Source organism: Mycteria americana, chromosome 5 (assembly GCF_035582795.1).
Source record: "Mycteria americana isolate JAX WOST 10 ecotype Jacksonville Zoo and Gardens chromosome 5, USCA_MyAme_1.0, whole genome shotgun sequence".
NCBI lineage: Eukaryota > Metazoa > Chordata > Aves > Ciconiiformes > Ciconiidae > Mycteria > Mycteria americana.
Window position 1 is genome coordinate 1,456,869 of NC_134369.1, and position 22,551 is coordinate 1,479,419.

The 22,551-nt window shown below is 63.6% G+C and overlaps 2 protein-coding genes across 2 annotated transcripts in view; one reads left to right on the forward strand and one right to left on the reverse strand.

Annotated features, from left to right (window-relative positions):
• The window catches only part of NUP160 (nucleoporin 160), a 29,275-nt gene extending 18,803 nt beyond the window's left edge, over positions 1-10,472 (reverse strand). Inside the window, exons 1-12 of the mRNA XM_075501803.1 lie at positions 10,241-10,472; positions 9,825-10,035; positions 7,009-7,231; positions 6,689-6,767; positions 5,732-5,846; positions 4,799-4,957; positions 3,716-3,793; positions 3,394-3,491; positions 2,468-2,552; positions 1,931-1,999; positions 1,125-1,208; positions 56-226 (exon numbers count right to left, since the gene is read on the reverse strand). Of these exons, the coding sequence (XP_075357918.1) occupies positions 56-226; positions 1,125-1,208; positions 1,931-1,999; positions 2,468-2,552; positions 3,394-3,491; positions 3,716-3,793; positions 4,799-4,957; positions 5,732-5,846; positions 6,689-6,767; positions 7,009-7,231; positions 9,825-10,035; positions 10,241-10,443 (1,575 nt within the window). The 5' untranslated portion in view covers positions 10,444-10,472. The remainder of the gene's footprint in view (positions 1-55; positions 227-1,124; positions 1,209-1,930; positions 2,000-2,467; positions 2,553-3,393; positions 3,492-3,715; positions 3,794-4,798; positions 4,958-5,731; positions 5,847-6,688; positions 6,768-7,008; positions 7,232-9,824; positions 10,036-10,240) is intronic.
• Positions 10,473-15,031: 4,559 nt separating this feature from the next.
• Positions 15,032-22,075, forward strand: PLEKHG3 (pleckstrin homology and RhoGEF domain containing G3). Its single transcript, XM_075501909.1, has 17 exons — positions 15,032-15,484; positions 15,771-16,090; positions 16,186-16,286; positions 16,393-16,462; positions 16,554-16,600; positions 16,678-16,828; positions 17,525-17,659; positions 17,751-17,933; positions 18,013-18,105; positions 18,185-18,271; positions 18,390-18,423; positions 18,509-18,616; positions 18,756-18,830; positions 18,978-19,016; positions 19,139-19,146; positions 19,254-19,448; positions 19,771-22,075. The coding sequence occupies exons 1-17, from the start codon at positions 15,358-15,360 to the stop codon at positions 21,409-21,411; spliced, it is 3,414 nt and encodes a 1,137-aa protein (XP_075358024.1). The 5' UTR covers positions 15,032-15,357; the 3' UTR covers positions 21,412-22,075.
• Positions 22,076-22,551: the final 476 nt, after the last annotated feature.

The window sequence follows — 22,551 nt, forward strand, 5'->3', positions numbered from 1 at the left end:
GATCACTGCTTCAGTCGGCCGCAGCGGCCAAAGAGCCACCGCCGCTCAGCCTCACCTTCTTCAGCAGGCACACCATGCTGGTGTAGGGATTCAAGTGCAGGGCCAGGGGCCGTGAGAGCGCTTCTTGGTACTGAAGGCAGCAGGCATAGAACTTGGACCAGAACTCCACCTGCAGCTGCCAAAACTCCTCCGGCGAGCACTCGTATTCTGTCACGCTGCCCTGGAACTAGCAGGACCAAAACAAGACTTCAGATGAATACCAGAGAGAAAAATTGTAGCGTTCAGACTGCTGTCTTGGCTCTCATGACCAGCGTCACACCTTTACATGGTTAAGGTTTATAAACACCAGTTACAGTTCTCTTTCCTACAACATTACCATCAAAATGTAAGTCTTTTCCTACAGCAGTGAATCACACAGCAAACAGCAAGGGGAACAAAGCCCACAAGAAACATTTCTATACGACCTTAGATAAAGAAGCACCAATGAGATCAAGAAACAGGGCAGCACTGCATATCTCTTTAAAAACATCATGCATGAAGATTGCTGTAGAGAATACAAAACCGCCTTTTTTTGTGAACTTTCTAGCAACAGTCTAAGCAGCCTCAAGGATGAGCTGCAGGTGGAAGGACTGCTGGCTTAGAGATTCGGGCATATCAGAGTAAAATCTGGAGAAGTAGGATAAAATGGGGGAAATTCAGACCCAAAAGGACAGCCAGTTGATCTTTCAGATAGGTCCCCTAAGCAGATTATCTTCTGGTGTCCAAAATTACGAGCAATGGCTCTGCGCGGTGGTGGCCAGCACCCGTGCGCAGGGAGCTGAGAACGGGCAGCGCGCAATGTGCGACCAGCAAAGCACGCTCCATGCAAAGCGCACCCAAGGCGCAGAGAGAGCAGGACACCAAGAAAGAAGAAGGGACTCCAAAAAAGAAGAGGGAATGGAAAAGCCAGACAGGAAGGATGAAGATTTGTACTTTTTTAAGAAGTCCCATAACTCCTTTGGAGAGACAAAGGACAAAACAAGGCCTGGGGTCACTTTGCACCTCATTTAACTTCACCGAACCATCACAATACTGCATACAACAGATGCAAGAAGAAAACATCACGGGGGGGGGGGGAATCTCACCTCACTTTCCACGGCTAAGGTAACCTCTTTTTTTAACTCATCCCACGTCAGATCCATGTGTGTCTCAGTTCCTTGAGAAAAGATCTGAAAAGCAGCACAGTAAGCTTTTACTTTAAAGCAAGAGAGCTGTCTCCCCGAGGTTCAAGCAGCGTTGAGCGACGTAAAGCAAACATGAGAGCATCAGCCAGCGCTTTGCAGGCTGGCTGCTAAATGTGGGGTACATGGACGTACAGCAAGCTTCACTCTTCCTGTGGAAATGGAGGAAGCCTCCTGGCAGGCAGCGCACTGGGATGTGAGGAAAGAAGTGCTGCACACCTTCAGAGCAGCTCTGTACCTTGCTATAGGCCTCCATCAGGCCACAGCACAAAGAATCAAAACGGTCAGAGTAGCAGAAGTTTGGCTTTTCCATTTTTCCTGAAAAAGCACTGCGTGTTGCCTTGCTCTGCCCTTAACAGAGCTAGAGGAGCCAGAACTGAGCGGATATATTCCAAAAACACAACTACAGTGGGCTGAGAGTTTCTGTTCACCTGGCTAACACAGCTGGCAATGAAAAGCAAGCTCAGCAACCTGCTGTCCTAAGGGAAAACATCTTCTGGAAACCACATTCTGCTTCCTGCCGTCAGCACACGCCGGCTGAAGTATGGCACAACAGCCGCTGACTTGCTTCAGCGACTACTGACAGGTCTACAAATTATCAGATGCAAACTGATGCCCGCCAAGAGCTGCAAGGAATCCTGTTGCCTCACATCTAAACGGCCAGGAAGGAGAAGGTGAGCAGAGAGAGCACCAAATGCCCTCTCACTAACCTGTAAAGCCTTCTGGATAGCTGCATTTGTGAACCGGCCAGGCATGAAGAGATACTCCAGGTAGGTTTCCTGCAAAGAGAACAAGACAGCAAGTTAAGGAAACACACGTGTCAGGAGGAAAGCATTTAAGACACTGCTTCTGGTCCTTCCTCCCATCCTCAAGCTCATCCCCTGGATCCGTATTTCTTTCCAGCTTCAGTTCACACCCACACCTTGCTCCAACCTCTCCCCTTCCAACCCCTTTGCAGTTCCCGTGATCGACACGGCTTCCCGCACACTCCAGACCTTGTTTATTCACGTCTTGTCTCAAGGCTCTCTCTTGACCGACTTGAAATTCTCCTCATCCCTCAACTTCTGGTTTCATAACTACACTTAGCGCTTTAATGCTGTGGTAATAGAGGCTAAGGCTTGTCCCCTTTAATCTGGAGCAATTTTAAGGCTGTATCTATATAATTTGTACACTTGAACTGTCTTAATGTTCTCCTCCTGGGCAGAGAAGCTTCATTACTTCTCGTTGCTATTTTACAGTCGGCTCACCCTGGGGTCCTGATCATGTCGAACCGTCACTTCCTCTTCAGGCAGCGGCTGCACAAAGACCTTGTTCCACTGACCCGCGACATTTCTGGAAGAAATATAAAACCAGAATCAGCTTTGCATTGCAATGCTCCAACAGAGAGCGTCCGGGAGTGCTGAACCACACCCATCACTTTCACCAGCGATCACAGACTTTACAGCAACCGTGGCCCCTCGGATCTGGTAACAGAGGAGCTTTGACTAGTGACAAGAGACAGGAGAGCTTACCGGCGGCATCCCCAGCCCTGAGCTAACAGAACAGGTTGGATTCCTTAATTTATATCAACATTCTCCCCATCACATGTGCTCACCAAGCAACTCTCTCTCAGACTGACCAGTAGATTCTTCTGCCTAAACCTGCACACTCACAGCATTTTTTACCCAGAATTTAACTCCCTGGTCTGGTTATGCACCAAGCCTGCCCTCTCAGCTTTATAAAGATAGGGCTGATGCTTTCACGTCACTGGTCCTCTCAAAACGTCCTTCTTGGAAGAGACCAGCCAGTCGTGTTTTGAAGGAGCTGTCGGTGAAGGACAGCCCTCCCTCTGACACGCTCGCAGCAGACTCCGCTCCCAACAAGCCTGCCACCCGGCTTTTTACATTTTTCACATTCCTCCAGCTGAGCTGTAGCTTTATTATAAAGCAGAACCAAAAAAAAAAAAAAATCCATGTAATCTGCACTGCAGGAAGACACAGTTATGCACGTGACACAAACACCGCAATAGGAAGAACTGGGTACCGCTACGTCTCCACACACTTCAGCCAGCAAAGCAAGACAGGAAAAAAGTCGAGGAGCTCAATCAGTGCTTTTAACGAGCAGCAACTGGGAGCTGCTCCTGCAGTTACCCCCGCAAAGCTATCGACACTAGCGATTCAGTGCAGAAACTCACTGCTCAAAGTTGATGTATTTCACAACGGTTTGGTTCTCTTCGTTGTGCCACAGCGCCCAGATCTCAGCCGAGGTTAAGGCAAAGTCAACGAGAGTCTCCTAGGAGAGAGAGCGCGTATTTACCTTCTTATCAGAAATTCAAGTACAGCAGGGAGAAGCGTGTAGTTAACAACAGCAAAACATTCCCTCCTCTCATTTAACCACGTTTTGGAAATAATTCTTTATTCACAGTTAAATCCCCAAGTCCAGGCCTCTGATCTCTCAGTAAGCAACCCTCCCTCTTGTCTCCGTGCCTTCTGGGGGAGCCGGACCCCAGCGCTCACCTGCGAGGAGAACAGGGAGGATATGTGGTCAAGGCTGTAGCGGTTGCTCTCGGTGCTCACCAGCTGGAAGACACAGAACTACAAACACATCTCGTAAGTCATGTGCTAAGGGACGGCTAAGCCAATAACCAGCACGTCGCGGGGAAGCTCGTCTCTCTGGTCCCTCTCCTTGCCTGATGCTACAGTCGCCAGACCCCTGAGGGCGGAGGGCCGAGCTGAGCACGGCACGCACCGCCAGCCACAGACCCTGCCAAGGTGACCCTCTGCACCGCGTACTGACATCGCTGACTTCAGCCTTCCCAGCAAGGACGCTCATCTCTGCCTGAACCTGAAGGATTTCTAGTTGCCTTTTGAAAGGCTAAAGCAGAAAAATACTAAAAACAACACTACTGGGCACTGCTAGCAACAACACGATGAGGGCAAGTAAGGAGATTAAGGTGGAAAAGCCCTGAATCCTCGGGCCGCTTGCTGCAAACCAAGCTCTGTGCGTTCTTACCAAAGCAAGCAGAGCACTAGCGGGACAGCAGAAATCACAATACGCGCTTCTACTCCATATGTGAATCCCCTGGAGAACGGAAAGGGTAAGCTGTCCAACAGATGAGACTACTCTGTGCCGTCATTCCTGTCCTGCTAAATTTATTATTCACTGCAAGAAGCAGAAGTTCTACAGAAGTCAACATTTGGCAACGCGCAGTGATGCGTCCGCACGCTCCCAGGAGCCCAACATAAATATACTATCAGTATTTCCATGCTTTTAGCTCCTTTCGGACCTTTCCTTTTCCCACGGCACATATGTGCTTTCAGGATCCTACCAGAACAGGAGGTGAACAACTGAACTAGGACTCACAGCTCAGCTTAGTCACACAGGGAGTTCCACTCCCAAGGCAAGAGCACGTGCATCTTGCAGTGCTTTCAGAATAAAAATGTTTGTTTATTCAGAAAGTCCTGCTCTCTCCAGAGGGTGAGACGTGAAACATTTCCCTCTTTCTTGCCTTACAGACCCAAATCCAAGGAGGAACGACGTATTTTCCGTGCAGCCCAAGAAAGAGGCATTCACAGGGAGGAAGCCCCGTCGCTCCATACCTGCCCTCGCTTGGGCGCGTGCATGTACACGCCGAGGTAAAGCCCCAGGGACTGGGAGAAGGCCAGTCGCAGTCGGTGCCCAGTCCCAGCTGCAAGCCGCAGGTCCCTGCTGACCGGCATGAACTCCAGCAGATCTGCAACCATCAGGCACATTTGATCCTACGCAAAATAAAGGTATGAGGAAAGTAGCATAGGAAAGACTCAGAACTGAGAAACCGCTCTTCTCCCTCATCCTTCTCCTTCTGGCTAAAGTCTGCCCAGATCTTCCCCTAAATGCAAATAAATGCAAGTACGGATGCAAGTAAAGCATCCGTACGCGTACCTGAACCACTGTTTAGCTTTCCCCATCTTACCTGTGCCCTCTCCCACCACACACACCGGCTTTCAGAGCCCAGGCATGTACGATAAAGCCTCCCCTCCCTCGCATAACGCACGTGCACATTCCAGTGCAGATGAGCCGTGAAAGCAGTTGTACTGGTCGATTAGCTTTGGCGCTGATGTTTGTGGCATGCAGCGAGCAGAGGCTTTTATTAACTTCTTGTTGACAAGGAGCTATGTTACAAAGACACTTTTATTACCGCTAAAGCAGTAGAAAACCCATCTGGTGTGCCTCCTCAGCCCTCAAAGTGCTCCTGCCTGCCTTCCTAAACACTGCAGTACGTTTGTAGATAACCTAATGCTGCCTCTTACCCTACGCACAAGGCTTTGCCGCAGAGAAGACCCACCGCCCGCTTTCCAAACGTGGCTACAAACGCACGCCACAACAGTTTTCAGAAATTGCCCTGAATCCCAGCCTGTAGAAGTTGACTCAGTGAGAATTTAACGGCAGATCAAATCTACACCAACCCCTCAAAGCCTTCGTTTCTTAAGCCTCAGACTATCACCCGAGCAGCGAGGGAAGACGCTACTCCCCCGAACGCAGGCCTCGCTCACCTTATAGGACCACATCCGAAGTTTATGGTCCTGGCAGAGAGCAAAGAGAAAGGCATCGTGATCTAGGCAGTGAACAGAGAGGCTGATAGGCAGGTCCGACGGGCCACAGTCACCTCTGAAAATACAGAGTTTATTTCAACAGCTTAAAAGAAAAATCAAGGCTAGTGCATAGATCCAAAGCACGGGGTTTCTATCGCACTGTCTTTACAAACAAATAAATCAGTGGTGTGAGACCAGGAGGAGAGAGCAGCCTTTCAGGACTCTGCGGGTCAGCATCCAAGGCGCAGAGGAGCCCACCGCACCGGTAACACCCAGTTCTTCACCCACTTTGGCAGAGCCGAAGCACAACCCCGGCTTCCCCAGCCCAAGCCTAGTGCTTGCAGAACGCGGGCGAAGGATCCAGAGGGAAGCAAGGACCCGACCAGCCCCAAGCAATGCATCGCTGATGGTCAAAGTCATTCAGGGCGTCAGGGGACTCGCTCCCATTTCCAGGTAAGAGGGCCTAGAATTTGGTCTTGCGCTCTAAGATACCGTAACGATTACAATCCAACACCCAGCCCAGTCCACACGCAGAGAGTGCGTAGGACCCACACGTAACCTCTGCCCGTTAGGAACAACCCTGACCTTTCAGGAGAAGGGCAAGAACATACAACTGTTGTAATCCTTAATCTGCGCTGGCTGTGAGCCACATCCTGCGCAAATCCTTGGAGGCCAATTACTAGATATAACGCATTTGTAGACACAGACACACAGAATCAGCAGGACCCCATTAAGATGAATTAATCCAGCCCTCAAGTCCCAACTTCCGCACTGCAATAGGGTCCTGTGACCCAGTTAACTTTTTTGGCCGAGTATTTATAGATGCTGACTTGCCTGTCTTTGACTTCAGCTAGAAACTCTAGGTGAGGGAATCAAAAAGACAAAGTTAGTTCCGCTTACTCATCACCAGACACTAACCTGATGGCAGTTGGCATCCAACCGGTAAGGAAACGCTGCATCACGGAGCTCTGTTTCAATTCCACAACTGAAACCATTCCTTTCAAAATAAAAACGATATTAAGAAATATATTGAGTACTTGTTAACAAGATATTTACTGCCGCCAGCAAGGGGCTTCACAGGAACGATGTAAAAGAGCTTTTGTGCGTGTGGAGTGAATTTGTACGACACGCGCCAAAAATCAAACTCAAGCGAAGTTCAAAGCTAGGAGAGGGGATGCCACACCGAGCGGTGTTTTGCAGAGGCGGATGCGAGAAGGCAGCCTGTTCCCGCTCCTTACCAGGCGCGTCGTGAGGAGGCAGCTTAAGGACGAAGATCCCTCCTGAAGCAGAGGGCAGAGCGAAGAGAGCCTCCCCCTCGCTGCTCAGCCACGCTGCTGAGGCGACAGAATTAGACGCCAGGCCTGGCACGCTGGGAATCACATAGTAATTCGAAGGATCTCTGAAGTTGATTTTGCCGATATCTGTAAACACGGACTGCATTTGGCTCTCTGTTATCAGCTCCTGGAAGAGGGAAACAGCAGAGAGTACAAATCCTGAGCACACATACACAAGGCGCAGAAAAAAACAACCAGACACTTGTGGAATGGCAACTGCGACGCTGCTACTTGAGAAAAAGGATTTTTCCGGTAAGAACTCTTATCACTACCACTCCTGTTTCCCTACTGTTAACCCGTGACCACTGCTCTTTACAAGCAGATATGAAAGGGATTTCAAAACCTGCAATTTTCTAGCAGAACGCTCGCTCGCTCTCTTCCTCTATAACACCCACAAAGGAGTCCCGCAGTCCGTCAGCTGCTTTGAGACAGCTCATAGCAAAAGGCTGGTAACGAGCCCCGTGAAGAGCAGCTCTGCAATAGCACAGCATCATCCCTTGGGAAAGCTGCCTGGAACTCTACAAGCGAGAGATAAGCTCTCCAAGCGAGGAAAGGGACCTGACAAGACACACCAGAAGCAGACACGAGAGGGAAAGTCACAGCAAATAGGTAAATGTGGTGTAAATTTTGCGTAAGATCCATCTTCCACATGAAATAAAAAGATTCTATACCTTGCTGCATACAGAGGACAAGTTACAAACACAGCCAGGCCTCCCTCTGAAGCACTCAGTCCCTACAAAGGATACTTTGTCCCCATTGTCACAGGGCCGGGCCCCAGGACCGTTGACAGAGCCACCTCCAACCTCCGAGCCTCATTTCAGGTTATGTCAGTCAACAACTTTCATCGAAATCGGAGCCCAATTCACAAATGTGAAGCACCCTCAGCTTTGGGGCTAACGCTGTAAGTCTGATTACAGCCTCTACCTCCCCTGCATGCGGTCTGAGTACGTTCAGTTCCAAAGCGAGAGATTTCCAGCTTGCTTTTCCTACCCGACCCTTTTCCCCAGCAGTTTTCACTTCCACATAGAGAACTACCCCACACTGATGAACACACCCGCTGCATCTGGCCAAGAATCAGAGGACTTGGAGTTTAACAGTTGATAACATCTATAAAGAAATTTAACTTGAAAAGTTTGGACAGTAAGAAACTAAAGCACAGAGGTTCCCACAAAACTCAGGAGAGCCCGACAGGGTCCAGCTCTGCACCTCTGGAAATGCCGGAGGGGTCCAGTCCAGGGTACAAATCCCCACCGCAGAGCTATGAAACAGATCGGTCGTGGTGGCCTGACCCAGCTGGCCGGTAACCGCCCCCAGCCGCGCGTCCCAGCGGGGTGGGGGAGAATAAGAGCAGCAAAAACTCGTGGGTCGAGGTAAAGATAATAATCGAAGGAATATTCAATAACAAGCGAAGGAAAAAGGAAGAAGAATAAAATAAACCCAAACCAAGTGATGCCAAGGCAATCCCTCACCACCTCCTCCAAGCAGCCTGATGCCCAGCCAGGCGCCGAGCAATGGTCACCTGCCCCGATTCCCTCCCCTCCGTGTCGCTGAACATGGTGTCACAGCACAGGGACTGTCCCCTCTCTGTCCTGGCTGCGTCTCCTCCCAGCCTCCTGCCCACCGCAGCCAGCCCATTTGGGGGGCAGAGTGAGAAACGGAGAAGCCCCCGACGCTGTGCACGCACTGCTCAGCGACAGCTCAAGCAGCGGTGTGTCCCCAGCTCTGCTTCGGTCACAAATCCGCCACACAGCACTATGCGAGCTGCTGCGAAGAAAACCAACTCCGTCCCAGCCAAAATCAGTACACGGTCTGCTCGGCAGGGAAAAAAAATCCAGCCCAACGGGAAAGGGCTCAGGAAAAGCCGAGCTTCACACCCATCAGCAGCTCACCTCCAGCGTTTCTACAGCCAGCCCACGCAACACGGGCACGATGGTGGTGGCAGGGTTTGTGTGAAGCCCCGCGACGGGGCGGTGTTGGGGGTTAATCCCACTGGGCAGCGAAGCAGCACACAGCTACACGCTCATTCTCCCCCCCAAGCGGGATGGGGGAAGAGGAAAGGAAGAATAAAAGCGAGAAAACTTGGGGGTCAAGATAAAAAAATAAAATAATTGCTTAATAAGTGAAGGACAAGCAGAAAAAGAGAGAAGAAAACAAAACAAGGGACACAAAGGCTGGACAGACCGACACCCAGCCAGTGCCTGAGCAAGAAATGGCTAACCCCCTCCAAATTCCCTTTTCCCTCTTATTGCTGAGAACAACGTTATACGGCAAGGAACATCCCTTTGGTTAGTTTGGGTCATCTGCCCGCTTGTGTCCCCTCTCAAACCACTGCACTCCCCCAAATCTATTCACGTGGGGAGGGGGCAGAGTGAGAAACAGAGGCGGCCTTGAGGCTGCGCAAACGCTGCTCAGCAAAAGCTAAATTATTAGCGCGTTCTCAACGCTGTTGTGGCCACAAATCCAAAACACGGCACCACACAAGCTACTATGAGGAAAATTAACTCCATCCCCACCAAAATTAACTCTACCCCCACCAAAATTAACTCTGTCATGGCCAAAAACTGTACAGGTGGGACGAAGCACTTTGTGCCCATGCCGAGAAGCACACCAAGGCCTTTGCTATTTTACAATGGATTTAGCGGCTTTGCTGAGGGCTCCTGATGGGCAGGACGGAGGCAGGTGGCTGCCACAGGCAGGGAGCAGGCCAGCCCGGTACTCACGCTGCGGTACATGCGGGCAGGATGAGGCAGGAGCAGGCGATGCACCGTCTGCCCGGTGATCAGGAGGACGACCAAGTGGTTCTGCACCTCGCAGAGGTGCACGCCGCCCGGTAGAAACGGGCATCCCTGGATGCGGAGGCGTACGGCGTTGTTCAGCAGGTTGACGTCCAGAGACTCCTCCACCAGCTCCACCGTGTCTCCCGATGTCGTCCTGAGGGAAGAGACCGGGGAAGGTGTGAGGAAAGCGGGAGCAGGCCGGGGGGGAGAGAGGCGGGCCCGAGCAGTGCGGGGGTGAAGCCGGGACAAGCAGAGGGAGGATCAACAGGGCCCGGGGGCAGGCCCAGCCGCGGAGGGGGGCCGGAGGCAAGCCCCCGGCCCCCCTCCGCGGCTGGGCCTGCCCCCGGGCCCGCACTCACCATCGCACGAAGCGATTCCTGGTGGCGGCGGCGAGCTGCGCGCTCTCCTGGTAGCAGAAACCACCCGCGCTGTCCCCGTAGCGACCGGCGGGGAGCGGAGCCGTCCCCGGTGGGCTAAAAACCACCTCCCGAAGCCGTCGCGGTGGGCCCCGAGCCGCCGCGCTCAGCTCCAGGCAGCTCCGCTCCGCCAACCCCGCCGCCATCTTGCCGCCCGCCTTCCCGCCTCGCCCGCGCGGGGCATCACGGGAAGGGAGGCGCGGGGGGTGACGGGGAGGGGCGGGGCTGGGGGAGTGTTGCGGCGCCCCCTGGTGGGCGGGCGGGGAGACAAGATGGGGGGGAGAGGGGAGGGGGGAGAGGGGAGGGGGGAGAGGGGAGGGGGGAGAGGGAGGGGGAGGGATATGGGGAGGGGGGGTCTGGGGATGGGGGAGAGGGGATGGGGGAGAGGGGATGGGGAGGGGTTAGGGGAAGAGGGGGGGTTTGGGGAGAGGGTCTTGGAAGAGGGGTCTGGGGCGGGGATATGGGGAGAGGGTCTGGGGAGAGGGGAAGGGGAGGGGTTATGGGAAGAGGGGGGGGTTGGGGAGGGGATATGGGGAGGGGGCATCTGGGGAGGGGGCATCTGGGGAGAGGGCATCTGGGGAGAGGGGAAAGGGAGGGGTTATGGGAAGAGGAGGGGTTTGGGGAGAGGGTCTGTAGGGGGATATGGGAAGAGGGGTCTGGGGAGGGGGGGTCTGGGGAGAGGGGAAGGGGAGGGGTTATGGGAAGAGGAGGGGGTTGGGGAGAGGGGTCGGGGGGGGGAATATGGGGAGAGGGTCTTGGAAGAGGGGTCTGGGGAGGGGGGTTTGGGGAGGAGGGTTGGGGAGAGAGGGTCTGGGCAGAGGGAACGGGGAGGGGGCTTGGGGAGGGTCCATGGGGAGAGGGGTGGGAGAGGGGCAGGGCCACGGGGCACGGGACGGGGTCTGGGTTAGGGGGGCCGGAGCAGCCCCGTGCCCCCCCAGGCAGCACCCACCTCCCCGGGGCCCGCCGGGTGCTGCCGCCAGCAGCCGCAGCCGGACACGCCGCCTTCCCACGCCCGCCCGGGCACCGCGCTGCCGGTGCCCACCGTGCCAGCCTCTGGCACCCGCCGGCTCCCCACGCCTCGGCCCGGTGAAGGAGCCGGCGGCCGCCTGCCCGGCCGTGCCCCGGCGCGGTGCGTGCCAGGCACGTCGAGGCCGGGCTGCTGGCGGAGCACGTGTCGGCACGCTGGCGAGGCCAGCGGGGACCCCTCAGCCCTGCCGTCCCGGTGACGCCGTACGCTCCCCCCGTGATGCCGTGCGGCATCGGTGCCGCGGGCCTGGCCGGGCACGCCGCACCGGGGGCAGCCGGCCCCGAACAATCCTGCCTTTGAGCCGGAGCCTGGCGCCGGCGGCACAAGGCGCCCGGCCGCCCGCCTGCAGAATGGGCCTATTCTGGCGGTGGCAGGTGCCATGGGTGCCGCGGTGCCGGCGCGTGGGCCGAGGGCTCCGGCTGCCCCTCTGCTTTATTTGGGGGGCTCGAAGCACCCCGGGCTGCTGTGGGACCCGCGGGGAGCCGGTGCCAGCCGGCTTTCGGGGCTCACGCGTCCTGGCAGACGTGGTGGGGAGGCGATGCCGTGCCGGGGCTGAGCTCGGCCGAGCCGGGCGCGGGCGAGGGAAGGGGCCGACGTGGGGATGGAAGGGACGCTGGGTGCGTCCCCCTGCCCGTGGGCACCCACGCTGCCCCTGCCCCGCGGGGGGGTCTCGCTCGTGGTGCCCCAGATCCACCCCGTGGCGGTGGTGGCCCCGTGGCTAGTAGCACCCGGGGGCTCTGCCCGCTTGGTAGGGCCCCACGGGGCAGGGACCCCACGGGGTGCCCACGTCCCCTCGGGCAGGGACCCCACGGGGTGCCCGTGGCTGGGGCTGGGACCCCACGGGGGGCCCGTTTTCCCTCGGGCAGGGACCTGGGGGTGCCCGTGGCTGGGGCAGGGACCCCGCAGGGTGCCCACGTCCCCTCGGGCAGGGACCCCGTGGGGTGCCCCGGTGGGTGCGGGCTCCCCCCACGCCGTTCCTCGCTGCACCCCGGGACAGTGCCAGGACCGTACCGGGACCGTACCGGGACCGTGCCCGGGCTCGTTGCCGGACCGGCTCCGGGACCGTGCCCGGGAGCGGGCGGGGGCCGGGGCGATGCCGGAGCGGCCCGGGGCGGCCCGGGCGGGGCGGCCGCAGTCCCCGCCCCCGGGGCTCTCCCGCCGCTTCCTGCGGGCACGGCCGGGCCGGGGCGGCGGCGGCGGCGAAGGGTGAGGCCGGCGGGGGCGGCGGGACCGGGGGCGGCGGGACCGGAGCGCGGCGGCGGGTCCCCGCGGGGCGGGAGATGTCGGTCCCGGTGGAGTTAGGAGCCGTGGGTGCCGGTGGGGCGGTAGCTGTGGGTCCCGGGGGTGCCCGGTACCGTGGGGTGGGAGCCGTGGGTCCCGGTGGAGCAGGCGCCGGGGGTCCCGGGGGTGCCCGGCGCCGTGGGTGCCGGTAGGGTGGGAGCCATTGCATCCCGGTGGGGCGGGAGCCGTGGGTCTCAGTGGGACAGGGAGCTGTGGGGCCCCCAGAGTGCCCAGTGCTGTGGGTGCCGGTGGGACAGGGAGCTGTGGGGCCCGGGGTGCCCGGCACTGCGGGTGCCGGTGGGGCCAGCGCCGTGTGTCTCGGTGGGGCCAGCGCCGTGTGTCTCGGTGGGGCAGGAGCTGTGGGTCCCCATGGGGCAGGAGCTGTGGGTCCCCATGGGGTGGGAGCGGTGGTGCCCGGGGTGCCCAGGGCCGTGGGTCCCAGTGGGGCAGGAGCCGTGGGTGCTGGAGGGAGCGTGGGGATGGAGGGTCCTGGTGAGCCGTGGGGCAGGGCCGTAGGTCCCAGGGGACGGCAGGGGACCGCGGGTCCTGGAGGTGCTGGGAGACGCCTGGGACGGGCAGCCATGGGGCTGGGGGGGACCCCGGGCCCAGGCGGGGGTGCGGGACAGAGGCTGCGGCATGTGGGGTGACCCCCGGGTGTGTGTCGGGGGGCCGGGACAGCGGTACCGCACCGGGACCCCCAGCTGCGTGTGGGGTGGGGGTGCCCTGCACCCCTCCGGTGGGATTAGGTGGCTGCCGGCCATGCGGGACGCCACGGGTGCCAAGCACTAAGAGGCTTTGGCAGCCCCGTGGGGTCGATGCCGCCGCGTCCTGGGAGCGCGGCACCACCGGTGCGGGCTCCGGTCCTGCCCGGGCACGGCATCGTGGCTGCGGTGGCGCGGGGACCCCTGTCGTGGCGGACCACCTGCGGCACCGCGATGCTGTGGGCAGGGGTGCCAGCACCCAGCTTTGTTGCCCGCTGGGCACCGGCGGTGCCAGCCGGGGCCGGGAGCGATGGCCGCGGCCGTGCCGAGCTGTGGCAGCTGGGCTGGAGCCGGCAGGGACCTTCCCTGCTCCCGGGGCCGCTGGGATCCTGGAAAAAGCCTGGAAATGGTGAACCGCTTTCCCTTATATGGCTCCACCGGGCTGGCCCTCCTCCGGCCCCGCTCGGCCAGCTGCCCGACCCGGCACCCCCAGCCTGCCCGCCTTCTCCTCTCCCGGCGTGCCGTGCCGTGCCGTGCCATGCCGGGGCCCTGGGAAAGCGCCGTGGGCCGTGCCTCGCTCCCAGTCTCCGGCACAGGAATGTGCAATGGGGCCGGCGATCCCGCGGTGGGGAGAAAATCCCACCTCCCTCGCGCTGGCACCGGTAGCTCGGCCCTTGCCTCAGTTTCCCCATGCTGGGGACTTTTGGGGACCATGCCGGAGCTGGCCGGCATCCCCCCCACGTACTTGCCTGTGCTGCCGGCAGCACCCGGGGGCCGCATCCAGCTCAGCAGCCCGGGGGCCTGTTCTGGTCCCCAAGGCAGGGCTGGGGGTGCCCAGGGCCCCCCGCAGCCCCCAGCTCAGGAGGGTCGGGGGGGCAGCCCGTCCCGCCGGCGGTGAAGGTCGGGGCTAATCCCCACCTGGGGGAGGTGGCAGGCGGGAGCCCGGGGGCTCTGGCCGGCCGTGTGCCCGCCACGGCGGTGCCGGGGGGGTAAGAGGATAAACCCCTCCATGGTGGCCGGGGGGCCAAGGCGAGTGGCCGCGGTCCCCGTGACGTGAGGCTGGCGCCCTAATCCCGGCGCGCTGAGCGGATTACGGTGGCCGGGGGCGGCCTTCGGGGACGAGCCGCGGTGGCCGCAAATCCCTGGTCGGGCATCACGTGGGGGACCCCCCGCGGGCACCGGGGCACCGTCCCCCTGTGCCGGGCAGGGGCCGAGCTGTGCCCCTGTCTGCCCCCCCAATGCCACCCGGGCGTCCCCTCTTGTCCCCCGGCAGGGTGGGGTTGGGGGTCGGATCCTGCCGGGGGTGGGTGCTCAGGGTCTCCTGGCCCCGGCGTCCTTGCCGGTATGGGGTGTCCGTGGGGCTGGGTCCCCCCCGACCGAGATGGCCGTGGGGCTGGGACAAGGCTGAAGGATTGGGGGGTTAGGAGGGGCTGCTCCCCAAATCGCCCAGAGCCGGAGTGCCGAGGGGGTGCCCCACGGCAGAACCAGCTGTGCCGGCACCTGGGGAGCCAGGCTGTGGCACAGCCTGGGGATGTGGGGCTGGGCCCCTTTTGGGGAGCACCGTGGTGGGATTTCGGGGGGCTCCTGGCTTGCGCGGGAAAGCCGTGGCAGCAGCGGGACGGCGGCCATGCGGCAGGGCGGGTGTGGGGAGGAGCCGGCGGGAACCGGCCTGACTGGTTCGGTGCCGGCACCCCCAGTGCTGGGGGGCTCGGAGGCCCCACCGCCGGCACGTGGCCCAGCTGAAGGTCACCGTCCCCGGGGCCACCGGCCCGCCGGGGTGAGTGTGCTCGGTGCCCTGCCGCAAACCGTCCCTCTGCCAAAAAGCACGGCAGCAAGCCCTTGCCGCTCCGGCAAGCTTTGCCGCCAGCGGCCGGTTTTTGGGTGCCCCAACCAGGTCAGTGTCACCGAGCGGTTTCGGTGGCACCGAGCGGTTTCGGTGGCACAGGAGGATGCCAGTGCCGCAGGGGAGCGGCCGGTGGCACCGGTGGTCCGGAAGGGTGAGCCGGCGCTGAGCTCACCGGAAAGGTGTCCCGCGGGCGCGGCAGTGACGCATGGCCCCGGCGCAGGGTGCCGGAGGGTGGGGGCTGAGCGCGGCGAAGGTGCTGGTCCCACCGGGCCGCCGCCGCCTCCTCCGGGAGCACGGCCCCTGGCTGCTGGGGTGCATCGCCTGGCTCTGGGGTAGGGGGGGGAGTGAACCCCCAAATTTGAGGACCTGCATGGGCGGGAGGCCTTGGTGAGCTGTGCCGGGATCCGGTTGGGCCGTATCCTGCCTCGACCGATCCGTCTCCAGGGGCTTTTGGGGTTGGGGGATGCTGGCATCCCCTCCCCTGGAGGGTTTGGCCGTCAGGTCAACCCCAGGGGTTCTTCACCGTGAGGTGGTGTGAGCCCCCCCCTTGGCCCCAAACGCTGCCCAGACCTCGGGGGGTGTCTGCACCCCCGTAACCACACTGCTCTCCCCCCCCAGACCTGCCCTGTGCCCCACCGGTGCCCGGGGATGCCGACATGCCGGTGCCCGCCTGCCTGCAGCACCCTACCCTGAGCCCGGTGCCGGAGCCTGGCCACGCCATGGAGGACCCGGCCAACGGCGGGGCCAAGCCGTGGGCTGAGGGGCTGCACAACAGCAACAACAACGCTTCCCTGGGGGGGTGGCCGGCTGCCCGCGGCGGGCACCCCCTGGCACCTTTCGGCAACCCCGGGGCCGAGCCCAACTACCTGGGGCGGGTGGTGCTGGAGATCGTGGAGTCGGAGCGCACCTACGCCCGTGACCTGCGCAGCATCGTGGAGGTGAGCGCCGGGGGACACGCGCCCCTCGGGTAGGGTTTGTGGCGGGCCAGCTGGTCGTACCGGTGCCACCGCCGCCAACCGCGGGTGCCCGGCAGGGTTACCTGGGCAAGATCATCGATGCGGAGGAGCCGGTGCTGCGGCCGGAGCAGGTCAGCGCGCTTTTCGGCAACATCGAGGACATCTACGAGCTCAGCAGGTGGGTGCTCCTGGTGCCGCTTGCCGGGGCACCGCTGGTGCCGCCCCGTCCGTCCCGCGGCTGGGGGGGGGGGCTGCCGTCACCCTGTCCCCTCTGTCTCCCCTAGCACCCTGCTGCAAAACCTGGAGAGCTGCGCCAGCGACCCCGTGGCCGTGGCCGTCTGCTTCGTCACCCGGGTAAGGGCGGGCGTGGCGGGGGGGACGCGGCGGGCACCGGGGGGGGACGCGGGGCCGTGCCGGGCTCTCACCGCGCTCCCCTTGCCCGCAGAGCCAGGAGTTCGCCATCTACACCCAGTACTGCAACAACTACCCCAGGTGAGTGGGGGGGTGCGGGCGGGCAGCGGGGCGGGCAGGGGGGCGGGCAGGGGGCTGAGCCCACTCCCTGCCCGCAGCTCGGTGGCAGCGCTGGCCGAGTGCATGAGGAGCAAGCCACAGGCTCGGTTCCTCCGCGAGTGCCAGGAGCGGCTGCGGCACACGCTGCCCCTCGGTGCCTACCTGCTCAAGCCCGTCCAGAGGATCCTCAAGTACCACTTGCTGCTCCAGGTGAGCCGGCGCCCGGCGCGGCGCGGGCCCGCGGCATGGCATGGCGTGGGCACCCGGCAGGGTGCCGGCACCCAGCACGGTCCGCGTGCCTGGCGTGGCACGGGGACGTGGCAGAGCGTGAGTTCCCGCACAGTTCAGGCAGCCGATGTGGCGCAGGCTCCCGGCACAGCCTGGGCACCCGGCGCGGCACGTTTCCTGGCACGGCACGGGTCGCCAGCACGGCACAGCCTGGGCGCCTGGCGTGGCACGCTTCTCTGGCGCAGCCTGGGCACCCAGCGTGGTGCGAGCTCACGGCACGGCGCAGGCGCTCGGCATAGTCTGGGGGACGGCATGGCACAGGCACCCGGCGCGGCACGTCTCCCTGGCACGTCCCGGTCCCCTGCCATTGCGTGGGCACCCAGCGTAGTCCAGGCACCCGGAACGGCGTGAGCTCACGGCACGGCGCAGGCATTTGGCACAGTTTGGGGCACGGCGTGGCGCAGGCACCCAGCGTGGCACACCTCCCCGGCACGGCCTGGTTCTCCGGCACGGCACGGGCGCCCGGCGCGGCACGTCGCCCTGGCACAGTACCCGCACCCAGCGTAGCGCAGGCACCTGGCACGGCCCGGTCCCCCGGTCCCCCGGCACGCCAAACCCCCAGCACCGTGCACCGCAGCCCCGTTGGCGCTGCCCCGACACCGCGTCCTTTGCCGGCAGGAGATCGCCAAGCACTTTGAGCACAAGTCGGGGGACGACTACGAGGTGGTGCTGGAGGCCATCGACACCATGACCTGCGTCGCCTGGTACATCAACGACATGAAGCGCAAGCACGAGCACGCCATCCGCCAGCAGGTGGGCGCCGGCGGCACGGAGGGTGGCACTGGGCGGGCGCCGGCGGCGCGGAGGGTGGCCTGACGCACCCGTCCCCGGGGAACCCGTGCAGGAGATCCAGTCGCTGCTGCTGGGCTGGAAGGGGCCGGACCTGACCAGCTACGGGGAGCTGGTGCTGGAGGGCACCTTCCGGGTGCAGCGGGTGCGCCACGAGCGCGCCGTCTTCCTCTTCGACAAGACCCTCCTCATCACCAAGCGCCGCGGCGACCACTACGTCTACAAGAGCCACATCCCGGTGGGTGTCGGGGATGGGGGGGGGCTGGGGGTGCCGGGTTTGGGGGGGTGCCTGGGGGGCTGACGGCCTCTCCCCGCAGTGCTCCTCGCTGATGCTGATCGAGAGCACGCGGGACTCGCTCTGCTTCAGCCTGGCTCACTACAAGCACGGCAAGCAGCAGCACAGCCTGCAGGTAGGGGGGCACGGGGTGGGGGGCACCCTAAGAACCCTCCTGCCCGGTCCCACCGCCCTCCCTGTCCCCCCCCCCCCAGGCCAAGAGCGTGGAGGAGAAGCGTGTGTGGACCCACCACATCAAGCGGCTGATCCTGGAGAACCACCACGCCATCGTCCCCCAGAAGGTGAGGGCGGAGCAGGACGGGCACCGCGGTGGCACCGGGGTCCCCCCGCCACGGCGAGGCGAGGGTGGCTGCACCCAGGCTTCACCCCCCGTCTCTCCCCATCTTTTCCCGGCCCCAGGCTAAGGAAGCCATCCTGGAGATGGACTTGTTCTGTGAGTGCCGCCAGCGCCCCGCCGTCCCCCCTCCCTGCCCTCGCGCGTTCCCCCTGTCCCCCAGCGTCACCCCCTGTGCCCGCAGACCCCCCGCGCCTGCCCCGCTGCAGCCCCGAGCGCCTGAAGAAGAGCTGGTCCTGCCAGCCCCTGGGTGACGCCGCCGCTGAGCTGCGCCAGGGCCGCCGGCAATCCGGTGAGAGCCCTGTATCCCCGGCATCCCCCCCGCCGCCGCCATCCCTTCCCCGGGGCGAAGCCGCCGCCGGGTTGCGCTGATGCCCGTGGGGACGGCGGGCACCGGGTGCCGGTGCTGACGGGTGTCCCTGTCCCCGCAGAGCCCTTCCAGCGCTGGGACCGTGCGGAGACGCTGCCGGACCAGCTGCACGGGCACACGGGGCGCAGGCAGTCGGGTGCGGACGCCAGCGGGGACCGGGGACCCCAGCTGGGGCGGGGGGCTGGGCGCCGGGCTGGGGACGCCGATGGGGCTGGGGACAGGCTGGGGGACACGGGGACGATGCCACCGTTGCCCGATTTGGATGCCCGGCTTCTCCCCGCAGAGCCCGCCAAGCAGATCCTGCGGCAGCTGGGCGAGCAAGGTGAGCCGGCACGGCCGCTGGCACCGCTGGGGCGGGCAGAGGGGGGCCAGGGGCTGGCGGGGGGGGAGGAATTTTGGGTGCTGCCCCCACTAACCTCCATGTTTCTCTCTCCCGGCTGGCAGGGCTCAAGGTAAGGCCGGGGCGCAGGGTGGGTGGGGTGCCCGGTGCCCCCCGGCCCTGGCACTGCGCTTGCCGGGGGGGCACGGGGCGCTGAGCCCAGCGCTCGCCCCCGAGTAGCACGCCGGCAGCGACGGGGCTCTCCTGGAGGCGGGGGAGCACCCCCAGCACCCCAGAGCCTGGGCGGCGGCTGAGGGCGTGGTGGAGGAGGAAGAGGAGGAGGAGGAGGAAGAGGAGGAGGAAGCTTTGGGCAAGGGCTACCAGGAGGAGCTGCCCGGGGCCGGGGACCTGCCGGTGGAGCCCCAGGAGGAGCAGGTACCCGTCCAGCCCCCTAAACCCCACGGGGGGCTCTCACTGTGCCCTGCTACCCAGGGCACCCAGCATCACTCCTGGGGCACCCCATGTTACTTGTGGGGCACCCCGTGTTGCTCCCGGGGCACCCCACATCACTTCTAGAGCACCCCGCATCGCTACCGGGGCACCCCACATCACTCCCAGGGCACCCCACGTTGCTCCCGGGGCTGCCGCGGGATCCGCGGCCGTGGCTCGGCCAGGACTCGCCTTCAGCAGCCGTCCTGCTCGGAGCAGCTGGGGTGGCCCCCCCCGCCCGTGACACCCCACATTTGCTCTCGCCCAGGCTGGGGGGCACCCGCCGGCGCCGGAGGGACCCAAGCGGCCGAGCAGCTGGGGGCCAGGGAGCTGCGAGAAGGTCAGTGCGGCCCTGCAGCCCCTGCCCGGGGGTCCCGGGGGACCCAGCACCCACCCGCCCACCCCTCCGCAGGCCGGCAGCGCCGTGGAGCACCCCGAGGGGCCAGGGGCACCCAAAGCCCTGCCCGCAGCGGGGACCCCGGCACCGGCGCTGCCCGGCGGGGAGGGGGAGCCGGAGCGTGCCGCGGAGGATTTGCAGGGGCTGAGTAGCGAGGAGGAGGAGGAAGAGGAGGAGGAGGAGGAAGAAGAAGGAGCCGCCAGCAGCATCCTGCCGCCCTCGGTGCTGGACCAGGCCAGCGTCATCGCCGAGCGCTTCGGCGGCGGCGGCAGCTTCTCCCGCCGCAGCAGCCTGGCGCTGGAGGGGCCGGCGGGGCGGCCGGCCAGCTGCGGCGGCAGCGCCCTCAGCCTGGACGGTGGCCCCCCGCTCGAGGCCGGGGAGCCCGGGGGGTCCTGCAGCACCGTCCCCTCGCCCGAGCCCCTTGCCGGAGCCCGCAGGGAGTCGCTGCTCTCCAGCCGGGACCGGCTGCTCCTCGACAAGATCAAGAGCTACTACGGCCACGCCGAGCACCAGGACGCCGGCTTCAGCGTCCGCCGCCGTGAGAGCCTCTCCTTCATCCCCAAGGGGCTGGTGCGAAGCTCCGTCTCCCGCCTCAACGGCCTCCCCCGGCCCCCGGCGAGCCCCGAGCCCCCCGCCCAGCCGGCACCGGCGAGGCCCGAGGCGTCGCCGGAGGAGCCGTGCCGGGAGAACGGGCTGCAGCCCCCCGAACCGCTGCTCATCCTGGAGGAGGACGACTTGGGTGCCGCGGGCGAGGGGCCGCCGGCCGGGCCGCCGCCGCCGCAGCTGCTGCTGACCCCCCCGCACCCCGGCACCAAGGTGTACCAGCTGGCGCGGCAGTACAGCCTCCGCATCAAGAGCCGCCGCGCTGCTGCCCGGCGCACCCCAGCGCCGCGAGAGGAGGGGAACCCTTGTGCCGGCACCCCCTCGGTGGCTGTGCCGCGGGGCGGGGGGCCGGCAGCGTTGCCCTCCCCGGGTGCCCCCCGCAGCCCCCTGAGCCCTGCCGGCGCTGAGCCCTTCGCCTGGCCCGACGTGCGGGAGCTTCGCGCCCGTTTCGGCACCCCGCGGCCCGCGCCGGTGAGCCGCAGCCGCTCGGCACCTGAAGGGCCGTGCCGGGGTGGCCGGCCGGCCGAGAAGGAGCGGGGCGGCGGCAGGAGCCGGAGCGCCGAGGCGGGTGGGGGGCCCAGCACCCCCGCGCCGGCGCGGCACGGCAGCGATGGGGTGCTGTGGGTGGCGGCGGAGGCGCCCCTGGGCCCCGGGCAGCAGGTGCTGGTGCTGGAGCGGCTGCCGGCCCCCGCCGAGCCCCCCGCCTACGTGCAGATCCGCTCGCCCACCACCCGGGAGAAGATCTGCTTGAAGGCAGTGGTGGAGCGCTGCAAAGCCTACCAGGCTTCCGAGGAGTACCGGCAACGCTGCCCCGAGCCCCCCGACGCCCCCGAGCCGTCCGAGCCCCCTCGCCACGGCCTCGTCAGGGACCTGCGGCAGAAATTTCAGACCCTCAATGCCACCAGCTAGGTGGGTGACGGGGAGAAGGGGTGTCCCGTGGACCCCAAGGGGAAGGAGCACCCCGTGGATCCCCAGCCTGCCCGGGAGAAGGGGCACCGCGTGGACCTCCAACTTGTCCAGGAGAGGGGGCACCCCATGGACCCCCAACTTGTCCAGGAGAGGGGGCACCCCATGGAGGCCCAGCTCACCCAGGAGAAGGAGCACCCTGTGGACCCCAAACTTGTCCAGGAGAAGGGGCACCCCATGGACCCCCAACTTGTCCAGAAGAAGGGGCACCCCATGGAAGCCCAGCCTGCCCAGGAGAAGGAGCACGCCATGGACCCCCAGGTTGCTTGGGAGAAGGAGCACCCTGGGGACCCCCAACCTTCCCAGGAGCAGGGGCACCCCATGGCCCCCCAGCCCACAGGAGAAGGGGCACCCCCCAGCCCCCCAGCCCGCAGGGGCACCCAATGCCCCCCCGGCACCCAGCACCGTGCCCAGCTCGCTTTCACATCTTTATTAGAAAAAAAAAAAAAACCCAACCCAAACTGAACCAAAAGTTCCTCTCTCGTCACCCCCCCCCCCGGGGCAGCTTGGCTCGGCCGTGGGGTGCAGGGGGGTCCCCCCACGCTGGCAGGGACCCGGGGTGGTGGGTGCGGGAGAGGGGTGGTGGCGAGCGGTGCCCCCCGTGCCCGCGCACCCATGGGCCGACGCTCTTTGGTTGGTGGCCACGGGGGCCAGGGCTGCGCCCTCGGCACCCGTGTGCTGGGGGGGGGGGGTATGGCTTTGGGGGGCAGGGGGGGGCACCCACGGCAGCCCCCCGTGTGGGTGCTGGGGGCATGCACGCGTGGGGGGGGGGCATGCACACCCGTGGCCGTGCGCACGGAGGGGTGGGTGCACCTGCATGCGGGGACACGCGTGTGCACGCGTGTGCGCGCGGGGACACGCGTGTGGGCACGGGGCTGCTGCACACCCCTGTGCGTGGGGGCACACGCCCGGAGGGGCACATACGCACCTACGCACACGCGTGTGCACACGGGGCACGGACGTATACATCCGCGTTCACCTCCACGTGGGCGTGTGCGTACCCTTAAGCATGGAAATGTATGTATACATATAAATACAAATATATATATATACACATGTGCGCACAGGCGCGTGTTCAACGCA

Excerpts from the sequence above, each read along its gene's own strand:
- PLEKHG3 (XM_075501909.1), top strand. The coding sequence starts at position 15,358 with ATGGCCCCGGCGCAGGGTGCCGGAGGGTGGGGGCTGAGCGCGGCGAAG. Across the intron at positions 15,485-15,770 it reads GTGCATCGCCTGGCTCTGGG|ACCTGCCCTGTGCCCCACCG; the intron begins GTAGGGGGGGGA and ends CTCCCCCCCCAG. Across the intron at positions 19,449-19,770 it reads TGGAGCCCCAGGAGGAGCAG|GCTGGGGGGCACCCGCCGGC; the intron begins GTACCCGTCCAG and ends GCTCTCGCCCAG.